Source organism: Geotrypetes seraphini, chromosome 3 (assembly GCF_902459505.1).
Source record: "Geotrypetes seraphini chromosome 3, aGeoSer1.1, whole genome shotgun sequence".
NCBI classification, from domain to species: domain Eukaryota; kingdom Metazoa; phylum Chordata; class Amphibia; order Gymnophiona; family Dermophiidae; genus Geotrypetes; species Geotrypetes seraphini.
Window position 1 is genome coordinate 406,262,417 of NC_047086.1, and position 15,171 is coordinate 406,277,587.

Below are 15,171 nucleotides of genomic sequence, written 5' to 3' on the forward strand. Positions count from 1 at the left end.
AATGTACCTGAAGAAGGATTTATCTTTGCTAGATTCTCTTCTATTCAAAGTTTGGCCTCTCTGACTGCTGTTTTTACAGCTTTAGACCTGGCCAGATAGTATTCTTTTGCCTCCCTTTTTCCTGATCGTTTGCAGGAAATAAATGCTTTTTTCTTTTCGTTAAAGAGGTCCGAGATCTCCGCAGTGAACCACTGGGGTTTATTGTTTCTCTGTCTTTTGATTACTGTTTTTATATAGCGTTTGTAGCTTCGTGTAGGGTAGATTTCAGGGTTGACCACATAGCCTCTACATCATCGGTTTCAGCTTGGTTTTGCAGCGCCCGATGGATGAAATCTCCTATGCGTTTGAAGTTAGTGCTCCGAAAGTTGAGGACCTTTGTTGCTGTGTTTGATCTATTGAAACCTTTTCTGAGGTTGAACCATACCATGTGGTCGCTGGAGGCTAGCGTATCGCCTACCGAAACCTCTGAGACGCTTTCTCCGTTGGTGAGTACCAGGTCCAGTATCGCCTGATCCCTAATTGGCTCCAATACCATTTGTTTGAGTCGTGCTCCTTTTATGGAGTTCAATAGCCTTTTGCTGCTGCTGGTTGTAGCGGAAAGCGAGTTCCAATCTACATCGGACATGTTGAAGTCCCCTAACAGTACTGTGTCTCCATGCATAGTGATGTTCTCTATGTCTTCGATTAATTCTATATCCTTGTCTTCTTGTTGTCTTGGAGGTCTGTATACCACACCAAGATACAGGCATTTGTCGTTTCCCCTGGCCAGGTTCACCCAGAGGGATTCCCCGGTGTATTTGACATCTGTGATTCTGGTAGTTTTGATGTCTTCTTTAGTGTATAGTGCTACCCCTCCCCCTAACTTGCCCTCTCTGTCTTGACAAAGTAAGTTGTAACCTGGTATAGCCATATCCCATGAGAGTCCGTGAGCCAAGTCTCGGTTATCGCCACCACGTCTAGGTCAGCTTTCCTTATTTCCGTCTCCAATTCCAGAATTTTATTGCCTAAGCTGTGTGCATTAACATACATAGCCCTCCATACCTTATTTTTGCTAAGTCCCTGTGGAGAATTTCCCGCCTGAGTTAGTGTGACTCCTGTAGAATTGTTTTCAATGTGTGTTCTTACCTCGGACTCAGAAATGGAGTTTCGACTTACCTCTCCAGGATAGTTACTTACTGCACTGGTATGTGAGTGGGTACCCTCCCCCAACTTACCTAGTTTAAAGCCCTACAAAGTAGGCGGGCTAGTCGATGTCCGAAGACGTTCTTACCTCTTCTGGTCAGGTGGAGTCCGTCTGGTCCCTGCAGTACCTCTCCATGGTTCAGGAATCCAAAGTTCATCTCCTTGCACCATCCGTATAGCCACTCGTTAGTCCTCTGGATATGCTCTTCCCTGGCTCTCCCCTTGCCTCCTACTGGGAGGATCGAGGAGAAGACCACCTGTGCTCCCATCCGCCTCAGCTTCTCACCCAGGGCTCCAAAGTCTTTAGGTATATTCTCCGGGGTATTCCTGGCAGTGTCGTTCGTTCCGACATGGATGAGAAGCATTGGGAAGTGATCTTGGGGCTGGATAAGTCTGTCTAGGCAGGCGGTGACATCTCGGATCCTGGCTTCAGGTAGACAGCAAACCTCTCTTGATTGTATATCTGGTCTGCAAATTGGTCCCTCGGTGCCCCTCAGCATGGAGTCCCCAATGACTACCACTCTGCGCTTCTTCCGGGGGGGGGGGGGGGGTGGGGGCGCGCTGATCAGTTGCTGTATGTTGGACAGCTTTCTGTACCACATTTTTACAGGAGATGAGATGTGTTATATAAACAAGTTGACATTTTAAAATCTGCGCAGAAAGTACTACGAAACGGCTATCTAGAACTAGTACTTTCTCTTGATATCCCTTCCTGAAAGTTCAAGGCCTCGGATGCTGATTCTTGCAGAGATATCAATGCTCTGACTATCACAAATACTTTAATGAATAGAGCAAATTTATCGATTGGTTTAGATAATATATAAATAGATATACAAGATGATCTATAGGAAGTCTGATGGTATCGTTATCTTCAGTCTGCAGGAGGCTTTTTAGAAGTTTTCCACAAAGTTGTATACTACGGAGCAGGTTGACAGCCAAAAAGAACTAAGAGGACTATAAATGGTATAAAATGATTTGGAACTCAGAATTAAAGCTTACCAGGATAAGAAAACTCTGCTAGATGAATTTATGGAAGTAGCTCAAGTTATTGAGACTTATAGTTGTGCATAATTGAATGTTTCCTCAGATAGGTTTTATCTTCTTGGGGGTGGAAAAGGAGGATTAGTGAGTATAGAATGTATATAGATAACATATTTGAAATTAGCTCCAGTTCACAAAATTCTATTTTTCACATTCTTTTGTTTTAAGTTTACAATGCAATTTGATACAGGAAGGTGTATCACGGGAAAGATTAATATTTGGATTCTAATACAGTGCATACATTAATGAAATGGAAAGTTTTTATCTATATTTTAGAAGAATTATTTTTAAAGACTATGGGGCTCATAATTGAAAGAGAAAAACGTCCAAAAACTGGCCTAAGTCGGCACTTGGACGAACATTTCTCAAAAACGTTCAAGTGCCGATAATAAAACGGGTTTTGGACATATTTCTAAATGACCTAGGCTGAACCACCAAAGCTAAATGGGGCGTTTCGGGAGGCGTGTTGAGGGCGGGAGTTGGGCGGGACGTGGGCCGGCTTAGACTTAGTCGTACAGCATGTATAACTGAAAGTTTTACAACAGAGCCTAGACGGAACTTGGACGTTGTGACTTAGACCAGTGTTTTTCAACCGCTGTTCCGCGGCACACTAGTGTGCCGCGAGATGTTGCCTGCCTGGTGTGCCGTACGGTCAGGGCCGCCATCAGGGCAGTACCACCAGTCCTGCATTCAGGGGCCCGGAGCTGACAGGGGGCCCGGGCTCCCCCAGGGTCCTAGGCCACAGTCTAGGGAGAGGGGCAGTCCGCCCCACGTGGACAGGAGAGAGCTGGACGGGGGACCCGCGGAGTTCAATACATCTCGAGCCGCGAGGCTCGTCTTCTGTTCCTGCCTGCCCTGCAGCTAACATATAGCCGATCGCAAGCGTTCCCCGATGTCAGCGCTGACGTCGGAGGGAGGGCTTAAGCAAAGCCTGCCCTCCGACGTCAGCGCTGACGTCGGAGAATACTTCCGTTCGGCTATTTGTGCGCGGCAGGGCAGGAGGAAGCAGAAGACAAGCCTCGTGGCTTGAGCTTCGTTTTGCTGAGAAAGTTGCAAAGATGGGCTGGGAGGCAAACACGGAACACAAGGGGGGAGGGAGTGCGTTTTGGACACAAGGCATGAACTTGGGAGAGAGGAAGGGAGGGAAAGAGATGCTGAGGTGGGGGAGGGAATGGGTTTTTGGACACAGAAAGCATGGACTTGGGAGAGAGGAAGGGAGGGAAAGAGATGCTGAGGTGGGGGAGGGAATGCGTTTTTGGACACAGAAGAAATGGACTTGGGAGAGAGGAAGGGAGGGAAAGAGATGCTGAGGTGGGGGAGGGAATGAGTGTTTGGACACAGAAGGCATGGACTTTGGAGAGAGGAAGGGAGGGAAAGAGATGGTTGTGTACACGGGGAATAGAAGAAAGGAGAATTTTTGGTCATAGGGAGGGAGTGAGGTACAGATAGTGGCATACCAGGGTGGTGGGGGGGCGGTCTGCCCCACCCCGGGTTTACGTCCCAAGGGGGTGCACAGCTGGCCACCCTCCAGTGTTGTCCCTAGGCCGGCAAACTGCGGCTCTTTAGCCACTTGAGTGCCACCGCTGCCATCGGAAACAGGCCGGCGCCAAGTTCTCCCTGCTTTTCCTGTGGGGCCGGCCAACTCTCGCCACTCGCGTCAATTCTGACGTCGGAGAGGACGTTCTGGGCCAGCCAATCGCTGCCTGGCTGGCCTAGAACGTCCTCTCCGACGTTAGAATTGACGACGGGTGGCGAGAGTTGGTCGGCCCCGCGGGGAAGAGAAGCAGGGAGAACTTGGCGCCAGCCTGTTCCCGATGGCGGTGGTGGCACTCAAGTGAATTACTTTATATATAGTCAATATAGGCACAGAGTTAAATTTTTTAACATTTTCTAATGGTGGTGTGCCTCGTGATTTTTTTCATGAAACAAGTGTGCCTTTGCCCAAAAAAGGTTGAAAAACACTGACTTAGACCATGTAAAACATGGTCTAAGTCACAAAAACCCACCTAAAGTCACCAGATAAGCACTCCAAACACATAAAACAGACCCCCCACACACACATTACCCCAGTGATCACCAACCCCCCCACTCCCATAAAAATTTTAATCATAACTTTAAAATTCAGTCTCCAGACCATCATCACCTGGCTGCCTGGCATAGGAAAGCCTAGTTGGCCAGCCCAGAGGCAGCTTAAGTCATCTTGGAGGTGGGTTAGGGACTCATAGAGAGGAGGACCCATGCCCATAAGCCCCTGTAATCACTGCATTGATATTTAAACATGAGCACTCCCCTATATTCCCCAAAACCCTTTTGTACTGGCATATAAATGGCTCCTGCAACCATAAGGGCTATTGGGATGGTAGATAAGTGGGTCTAGGGGATTCTGGAGGTGGTTTGGGGGGCTCACCATAACCTATAAGGGAGCTGTAGGAAGGAGAAGACATGGCACCCTTTTTGTGAAGTTCACAGCAGTGCCCTGTAAGGTACCCCACTATTTAGGTAGCATGTCTGGGTGTGCAGTCCATCACTTTGCAGACCCCTCCCACGTCCAACAGGGCTTGTTCTAGGCGTTTTGGACTTGGACGAAAAGTTAGAAGAAAATGTGGTATAAAGATAGATGATTTAGTGGCTTGGACGATCAGATTGGCAGGACGTATAATTAGACGACTTTCAAAACGAAAAAAAAAATTGGACGTATCTTTCGAAAATGTGTCTTAAGCTGTTTTTTTACTTTGGATGACTTGCGAGATGGACGTAAACTGACTTAGACGTCCCTTTCGATTATGCCCCTCTATACCTTTATTTGTTATATATCAAAGTCAATTTTAATGAAATAGTTTAAAAGGGTTGAATAATTTATTATAGGGTTATTAATTTTATGACATGTGATCTTTCCTGAGAGAATAAGCATAAGTTATGGGTGAATTATAGAGGTAAACAAATGCATGATAGTTTAATTAGTTAAATTATTATTGCTTATCAATTATAATTAGTAAATTAAAGAAGGAGATAATTGGGCATGATTAAAGTTTAAAAGGGGTAGAATTGATATGTAGTCCTTATAAACTAGATAAATGATTAGATAAATTATCTATTTGTTGAGAATTCATTAATTTGGGAAATATTTTATTATTATTCTATTAAATTTACTTGTATAAGAATAACATTTAAGTGTTATATTAATTTTATGAGGATTCTTAACCCTATATAATTGTAGGAAATCGACAAAATTTTATAATATACGGTATAGGAATAGTATAATATAATTTATTGAAGTATGCAAAGGTATTTTTATTTTAGTCAATATGTATTTTTGGTTATATACCATATTTATGTGTTGATATTTATCAATAGATTATTTTAAAAGATGGATTTCAAATTAGATGAATCACATATAATTTATGACTTATATTATTGAGTTGGATAGCTTATAATTAAATAGTGAGATTTATGAATTTTGCCTGAAAGGAGTTTCTAGTCATCGGGTCTTACATGTGCGTTTCCAAGTTTTCACTATTAAGTAGGGAGGGAGGGAAGGGAGTGGGCTGGGGTTATGGGAGGATGGGATTGGGAGGGAAGAGAGAGTTTATTTTATGTATTAAATGTGGGGAAAATTGATTTTTAGTAATTACTCATTTAAATTTCTGGACAATTATTTTTGCCAGTATATATAAATTGTATAATGGATTTTAAAATATTTTCATTAAATGTAAATGGCCTTAACTATCCGATTAAAAGGAAAAAACGTTATTATTCTAAAACAACAGAATGCGGATATTTGCTGTATCTAAGAGACACATTTGTCTGATATAGAATCTAAAAAGTTAGAGGGAAATTGGGTAAAGCACTGTTTGTTTGTTTTTTGCCCATGCTGTAGGTAAAAAAGCTGGAGTGGCTATTTTAGTGAATAGAAAATATACTGCATCGTTCAAATTGGTTGCTTCAGATCCTTTGGGAAGATGGTTGCATGTAGACATGGGCATGGGAAATATTACGATGGCGCTTTTCAATGTATATGCCCCTAATTCGAACCAAATTGAATTTTTAAAGACTCTACAACAATTGATACTACCACTGGCTGCTTCTAATTAAGTAGTGGCTGGGGATTTTAACGCTGTTACCTTTGATGGATAAAAACCTAGTAAAATAATGAAATCATTGGGATTAGATAATTTTGTGCAGTCTTGTGACATGAAAGATATATTGGCGAATACAGTAGTACCTTGGATTACGAGTATAATCCGTTCCAGGAGCATGCTCGTAATCCAAAATGCTCGTTTATCAAAGCGAGTTTCCCCATAGGAAATAATGGAAACTCGCTTTGATGCGTTCCCCCCCCCCCCGAGAACCGGCATTGCTCCCCTCGAAGGCCCCCCCCTGCGAACAAGCACCCCCCTGCCTCGAACCGGCCCCCCGCCACGATCCGACCCCCCCTGACACGATTGGGCCCCCCCCGACACGATCCGACCCCCCCCCCGACACGATTGGGCACCCCGACACGATCCGACCCCCCCGCCCCCCCCCGACACAATTGGGCACCCCTCCGCCGCTTCTTACCCTCATCTGGGCACTCTAGAAGATCGAACTCCTCGTCTGCTGGGCCTTGAGCATCTGAGCATGCTCAAGGCCTGCGAGTTCACGTTCAGAACTCGGATCGTGGCGGGGGGGGGGGGGGGTGCTCGTAAATCGAGCCATGCTCGGTTTCCGAGGTACCGATTTTGCAAATGTTTTGCTCGTCTTGCAAAACACTCGCAAACTGGTGCACTCGTAAACTGAGGTACCACTGTACTTCATTTTGATGGTCGGGAATTTTCTTTTTGTTCCCATGTTCACAAATCTTTTTCAAGAATAGATTACATTTTTGTTTCAAACCAATTAGTACAACAGATTACACAAGCCTCCATAGATCCAATTATTTTACCGGATCATGGAGGGGTGTGGATTAAACTCAAAATTGTTGATCAGGATAATAGTAGATCAATATGGAGATTAGATAATACATTGCTTGCGGATCCAAAACTTTGTGAAGATTTTCAGTTAAAAATTAATGATTATTTCCAACTTAATACCGCAAAAGAAATCTCTATGGAAACCTTATGATATGCTTTTAAGGCAATAGTGAGCGGTCAAATTATTTCATTTTCGGCATATCTTAAGAAACAGATTAAAAGACAATTTTCCGAGCTGGAGTAAGAAATTAAACTTTTGGAGTCAAAGTTGATGGATAAATGGGAATATTCTACATTACAGGCTCTTTTAAAAGCAAAATGTAAATATAATGAGATTTCTTCTAAATTGGTAAAGAAAGATTTATTTTCTCAACAAGCTTTGTATTATGGAAACTCATAAGGCAGGAAGATTATTGGCAAATTATCTTAAAGAAAAGGAAGGCAAAAATAATTGCCATTAAAGATGAGAAAGGTGATACTCATTCTCAAATTGGACCTATTTTAAAACAATTTCTATATTTTAATAAAGCTCTACTCTTCTGAGCCTTATTTGGAAAAAGAAAAAGATGGTGTAGAATTTTTAAAATTATTAGAGGGACCTAAAATTCCTGAACATATAAAAGGAAGTTTAGAGACGCCTATATTATTAAATGAGTAGGATCCACTCCAGGTGGGGATGGTTTTACGGTAGAGCTCTATAAATCATTTCAAAATACCCTATTACCATATCTGTTAAATTTGTATCAGGCTCAACTAAATAAAGGTTGTATTACAGGCACTATGGCAGAATCTTTAACTATAGTTTTGCCAAAGCCAAATAAAGATCCCACATTGGTTCCAAATTACAGGCCTATTTCTTTAATTAATGTAGGTGGAAAACTTCTAGCTAAACTTTTGGCTTTACGCTTAGCCAAAGCTCTCCCTTATATTATTGGCATGCACTAAACAAGGTTTGTTGCTCAGAGACATTCTTCTAATAACACCAGATTGGCTTTCCATATGTTATATCTAACAAAAGCCATGAAAGATCCGGCCTTTTCTGTATTGTTGGATGCAGAGAAGGCCTTTGATCGAGTAGAATGGACCTTCCATGTATCAAGCCATAGACTGGTTTGGTATAGGTTCAGGATTTATACAAATGATTCAAACTTTGTATAGTTCCCCTGCTGCTAGATTGTATTTTAATAATAATTTTTCAGAATGATTTAGTTTACAGAGGGGGGTTAGGCAAGGTTGTCCCTTGTCTCCTTTACTTTTTGATATTGTATTGAAACCCTTGTTGATAGCAAGTGAAGGAGATTCAGGGTATTCCTTATTCAGAACGTGAATACAAAATCTCTGCTTATGCTTCATTTGAGAAATCCTGAAACAACCATTCCAGGCTTCCTTGAATTAATAGAAATATTTGGAAAATTTTCAGGATACAAAATAAATTGGCGCAAATCAGAAATTCTTCCGCTCAATGTGCATTGTACAGAAGGTTTTTTCGATTCATTTCCCGTTCTATGAAAAGAGGATGGAATAAAATATTTAGGCATCTGGATAAAAAATACACTGGAAGAAACAATGAAAGTGAATGAAAAATCTTTATTATAGAAGGTAACAGAAATGTGTGAGCAATGGAATCCTTTACATTTATCTTGGTGGGGGAGAGTACAAACTGTTAAAATGATGATCTTGCCTGTGGTTTGTTACCAAATGGGTATGATACCAGTTTTTTTTTCAGGGGTCTTTTTACAAAAAGTTAAATAGTATTCTTACAAAATTTATTTGGCTGGGTAAAATTGCGAGAATTACTTTAGTGTCTTTACAAAGGCCATTTGAGGAGGGAGGGGGAAATTTTCCCAATTTTTATAGGTATCATCAATCCTATATTATGCGCCAAGGTATGTATTGGGTCCTCCCAGAGCCCATTTAAAATATTCCAGATTGGATATGGTTGGAATGGCGACTCATGTTTCCTCTACGACTGAACCATGTTCTTAGTATCAAAATGCCTAGGATATATAAAGAAAACAGAATATTAGTAGATACATGGAAAACCTTAAGATATGTGAATAATCTAACACCTATTCCAATACACAAATCAACAAATCAAACTATATGGCTCATCTCCCAGATTCAAATCGGCAGATTTAAGATTATCTGGAAACATTGGATGATAACAGGAATATGTATTTTAGATGATATTATATCTAATGGTAAGTTGCTTGAATTTTCACAGTTGCAACACAAATTTGGACTTAATAAATCACAAAGTTTTAGATGGTTGCAATTGAAGCAGGCCATTCAGATGGGGTTCCCTGAATGGAAATATCTTAATAATGAATATAGTTTGGAGTACTTATGCTTTCAGGTGGACTTCTTGGGACACCAGGCCGCACAGTGGTATAAATTAATATCTGGATTTATGAATAAAAAACCAAAAACTGGTCTTCAGGACATTTAGAGCATTGAGATTAAACATCAAATTACTGTATCTCAATGGCCACGAATTTGGTCTTGGAGGATGTGATGTACATTATCTGTATCTATAAGACAAACCTTTTTTTTCTGTTACATAGAGCATTTTGGACTCCTGTTCTTTTACAAAAATTAGATAGCTCTAAGTCTAATAGATGTTGGCATTGTCATCTCGAAGCTGAGACTTTAGATCATCTATTATTCTATTGTCCATTTATTTTGGCATTCTGGAAATTGATATGGGGCCAAATAAATAATTTATTAGAGAATCCGGTGGCTCTAATATATGATACTATTTTATTTGGCATGTCAATGAGGGCGAAGAATCAGATTTCTTTAAAAAATAATAAGCTTTTACTTATTATGACAGGAGTCGCCATGCAACAAATTACATTTAATTGAAAAAAATTGGAGCAGATTAAACTACAGTTTCTGGTGGAATTCTTTGTCTCATATATATAAAATGGAAATAACATTAGCCACACAGAAAGGACATTTTAATAAATTTTGAGATGTCTGGGGGCCTTTAACAGATTATTGTAATAACATTTTTCCCTTAAAAATACAATTTTAAATGAGGGTAGGGTGGGGGGATTCTGTTCTTTTATTAAATATTTCGATTAATAGAAAATATTATATTGTATAATATATGTGAATGCATATGATATGACAGGGGAGGGAGGGGATAAATTCCATTAATTTAAGATGATTATGTTAGAATATCAAGTGATGATTTTAAGTTCAAATGTTATTTCTTGATACACTTGTTGTAAGTTGTAAAAATGAATAAAGAATTTACTTAAAAAATAAGATTGATCGAACTGGAAATAATTTTTATTGAGGGCTACTTGAGCTATGCTATGCTAACCAAAAAATCCAAACGTTGAGGGGATAAGCCCATTCTTTGAAGGTGTCATCTAATTATATTTATCGCTGCGTCCTGTGGGATGTTAGTGTATAGTGCCGTAATGTCAAAAGATACCAAAATAGCATGAGCTGGAACATTTTGAAATGTGTCTAGAAATTTTATCATAGCCCCTGTATCTTTGACATAAGAAGGGGTCTGAGGAACCTGGTTTTTTAACTGAAGATCAATGTATTCTGACAATAGTTCTAATACAGATCCTATACCTGCCACTATGGGGCGCTCCAGTGGGTCCACCAAGGATTTATGTATTTTGGGGACAAAATATATTACTGAGGTAACCGGACAGGGACAACGCAAAAATTTATATTCTCCCTCTCTTATAATACCTGATTCTAAGGCTTGTAGCAACATATGTGAAATGCCCTCAGCCAGTTCTACAGTAGGATCATGATCAATTGATTTGTAATATGAACATCAGAGAGTTGACGCTGGGCTTCCTGAGCATAAGCAGGGGTGTCCAATACTACTACATCTCCCCCTTTATCTGCAGGGTGAATCACTATATTGTTATCTGATGATAAAGAAATCAAAGCCGCTCTTTGAGAAGGAGTTAAATTATCCTTAATAAGTGATTGTTGTGACTCTAAATGGATGATGTCTCGTTCCACCATTTGTTCAAATACTTGTATATGAGAATCAACTGGACCAGGAGGGCACCAAGTGGATTTGAGCCATTTGGATTGAATACAGATTTGATTATCACTGACATCTTGGATATTAGCTTGTCTATCGTGTACATCCTGGAAAAAATGTTTCAATTTTAATTTACGTACAAAATTATATAGACATATCCGTGTATCCAGAGAGTTAGAAGTGGGTACAAAGGTTAACCCTTTATTTAATACTTCAATGTCAATGTTGGTAAGGACCCTACTGGATAAATTAAACACATTTGATTGCCTCATGACTTGGGATTTTTGTATCTGGTGGGTCTTTGATTGTCCACCTTGGAATTTGTTGGTAAAAAAGGTTTCTTCTGTATAACTGAGGTGGCTCCTGTAGCTAAAGAGACGCTGCGTGTGACTTGCTGGGTATCATCTTCAGAGATTTTGCTGGACATTTAGGCATACATTGGACGTTTGGTAGATTTACATGTTGATTTATCCATCCAGAGCATATATACGTCAAACTGGCTTGAGTACACCAGGAATCTGCCCGGATTAAGGTTTCAAAAGACTGTCTTTTTATACATTTTTGTCAGCCTGAGACCACGTTAGTGCATATTACATTCTTAGTTTCTATTGGCTATTCACAATTCATAATTTCTCTTATTAATTCATTGATTGAACAACATTTTTACTTTTCTGAGTCATATTGCACGTGATATCCTGTTTACCAAAGAGGTCTATCTAATCCCTGACATATGCCATTTTAATATCAAGAATCATCAATTTTCCGAGCAAGGCCCACCCATCCCAAGATGTATCTGCACAGTAGTCGATTTTAAATCCTTAATCCCCTATTGTTCTAGTGCTGGCTGGTAATTTCCGTTCTCACAAATACACTTCTCTGTTTTATGATATTCAACAGATGTTTAGCTAGTTTCTGTGTGAAGGATGAGTTTCGATGAAACTGCTTATTTAGCAAAGACAGATATTATGTGAGAGCTGACAGTTTATTCAGGGTGTTTTTCAGGCCTGTAAAATGTATTGTCATTTTTCTATTAATCTGGGGATTTCAAGGGGTCTGTCTTCAACTCCAGTTTCATGGAGGTCTTATCTCTTCACCTGTATGTTTCTGTACAAGTCTTTTCCTTCCCCTTCCTCACTATGTAGGAGAGTGGGATGTAAGAGTAATTCTAGGAGATTGAATGGGGAGAATAAGAGGATAAATGGATGTTAAAGGGCAGGTCTGGTAAAGCTGGTTTAGCTTGTTATTTTTGACATGATGATAAAATTCTTTGTTGTAATTTGGATGTTCTTTGATATGTCAATGAGAATTTTTTTAAAAAGTATTGATTTTTCTTTTTTGGGGGAGGGGATGTTAGCTGATTCTTTCAACAACCAACTTGTTCATTGTCTTCCTCTCACTCCTTTGCCTTCTTTTTTCAGGCTGTTTCCAAGTCTGCCACTGAGGCCCGGATACTGGATCTCTCCAATCGCTTCTACACACTTATACCTCACAACTTTGGGATGAAGAAACCACCTCTCCTAAATAATTTAGAGTACATTCAGGTAACTAGATGCTACTAGTCTAAGGTCCTTTTTGTGAATGGCTGAGGGTGTGTGTTAAATGTTTATAAATTTCTCACTCTTCTTTTATATAACTTTTTCTTAGCTAATGGACTACTTTACATGAGTGGATTATGTTTTCCAACCAGTAAATTGTGTAGGTCTGGTTGGTGCAATAGGATCTCTTCACAGTGAGCCTTTTTTGCCAGGGTGCAGGCCACAGTCTGCAGTCCTTGAGGCTAAGCCATGGCTGAGATTCGCCTCCAGAGATCAGTCTAGATCTTCCCCTGGTTGTGCATGGAGGGGTTTGACTTTCTATGACCTTGAGTTTCATCCCCCAGCTTTAGCTCACTGAGGCTAGCTGGTAGGAGTCCTGAAGAGCCTTGCCAGATGGGGCAAATAGAAGTCAGGCTTTCTCTGCCTTTTAAGTCCTCCCACCTACCCCTCCTCTGGAGAAGGAAAGAAACTTTTCTTTTTCTTATTTGCTTGTTAGTCTTTAAAAAAAAAAAAAAAAGTTAAAACCTCTGGAATCTAGGGGAGCAGCTTTGTGCATAAAGCCAGCAGGTGAAAGGAGTGCCCTGAAGACTGATTTGTGCCTTACTGAGCTGTATCTACAGCTTTTGTGGAGTCAGCACTCGTGATGCTGCCATTTTTATTTTCAGCCAGACTTTTTCTGGGACGTGGGAAGTATGTTGATGGCAGCTGCTTCCTGTAGGAGTAAATAATATTCACCACCTACTGGTAGGACAGACATGCAAATTGCAATTGTTATGGACTCTGGAAATTGTATAATAATGTTCAAGTCTCCTAATGAGGAATTCTAACTCCTTTTATTGATTAACTAACACACAATAATTCTAGAACAGATGTAATATCCTCTTGTTCCGAGGATCTATCTCCAGATGCTTCAGCCCAGAAGGGAGGAGTTACGACAGCCGTTGTAAAGGGAGATTCAATCATTAGGCATATAGATAGCTAGGTGGTTGGTGGGCGTGAGGATCATCTGGTCACTTGCCTGCTTGGTGCAAAGGTGGTGGACCTCACACCTCACTTAGATAAAATATTAGTGCTGGGGAGGAGTCAGCTGTCCTATACCTGGAAATAACCAAAGCCAGGTGCAGGGCATTGCAGGTGGTACAGAACGCCATGGCTAGATTGATAACAGGAACATTAAGATATGAGCACATTACGCCATATCTTCACAACTTCACTGGTTGCCAGTTATATTTAGAATCCAATACAAAGCAATTATGATCTGTCACCAGTTTCTATATGGCTTGATTCCAGAATTTTTTAAGAGTGAGATGTCTCGTTATCAACCAACAAGATCACTGCGTTCAGAAAATTCTGCATTGCTGAAAACAAATGTCAACCCAAAATATGTGAAAACCAATGCAATGACTCATGTGCAGGGGTAAAACTATGGAACGCTCTTGTTAGCCAAATTCGGAAATGCAGTGATAGGAGCTCATTTAGAAAACTGATAAAAACACAATTATTTGTTGATGCATTTTTCTGAGTACTGATTGTTGTTAAAATTAATGCTGTCTGTTTCTACTTGTCCAGATTTGTTTTAACATTTTATGTATGTAATCATTTTGGTAAACCATTTTGATATAAAACGATATAGAAATTTTTAAAATAAGTAAATTTTACAGCTGTCTTGGTACATGTAGGCACTAATGACATAGGAAAATGTGGGAGGGAGGTTCTGGAAGCCAAATTTAGGTCTTAGATAGAAAGCTGAAATCCAGATCCTCCAGTGTAGCATTTTCAGAAATGCTCCCTGTTCCATGCGCAGGACCCAAGAGACAGCAGAGCTCCGAAGTCTCAATGCGTGGTTGAGATGATGGTTCAGAGATGAGGGACTTCAATTTGTTAGGAACTGGGCTACCTTCTGGGAAAGGAGGAGCCTATTCCAAAAGGATGGCCTTAGCGGAAAGACTAAATTAATTCTTTGCTTCGGTCTTTACGAAAGAAGATGTAAGAGATCTACCTGAACCGGAAAATGTTTTCAAGGGTGATGGTTCGGAAGAACTGAAAGAAATCTTGGTGAATCTGGAAGATGTACTAAGCCAAATAGATAAGTTAAAAAGTGATAAATCGTCAGGAACGGATTGTATACATCCCAGGGTATTAAAAGAACTCAAAAATGAAATTGCTAACATCGTCTGTAGTACCTGAAGATTGGAGGGTGGCCAATGTTACGCTGGAAATTACAGACCGGTAAGCCTTACTTCGGTGCCGGGCAAAATGGTAGAAATGATTATAAAAAATAAAATTGTGGAACATGTAGACAAACATGATTTAATGAGACGGAGTAAGCATGGGTTCAACCAAGGGACATCTTGCCTCACAAATTTGCTTGACTTCTTTGAAGGTGTGACTAAACATGTGGATAAAGGGGAGCCGGTTGATATAGTGTATCTAGATTTTC

At 40.3% G+C, this 15,171-nt stretch overlaps 1 protein-coding gene across 1 annotated transcript in view; it reads left to right on the plus strand.

The window, feature by feature from the left end:
* PARP1 (poly(ADP-ribose) polymerase 1) overlaps nt 1-15,171 on the plus strand; it is a 244,306-nt gene that overhangs the window by 183,317 nt on the left and 45,818 nt on the right. The window contains exon 16 of the mRNA XM_033939243.1: nt 12,615-12,737. Coding sequence (XP_033795134.1) covers nt 12,615-12,737 — 123 coding nt within the window. The remainder of the gene's footprint in view (nt 1-12,614; nt 12,738-15,171) is intronic.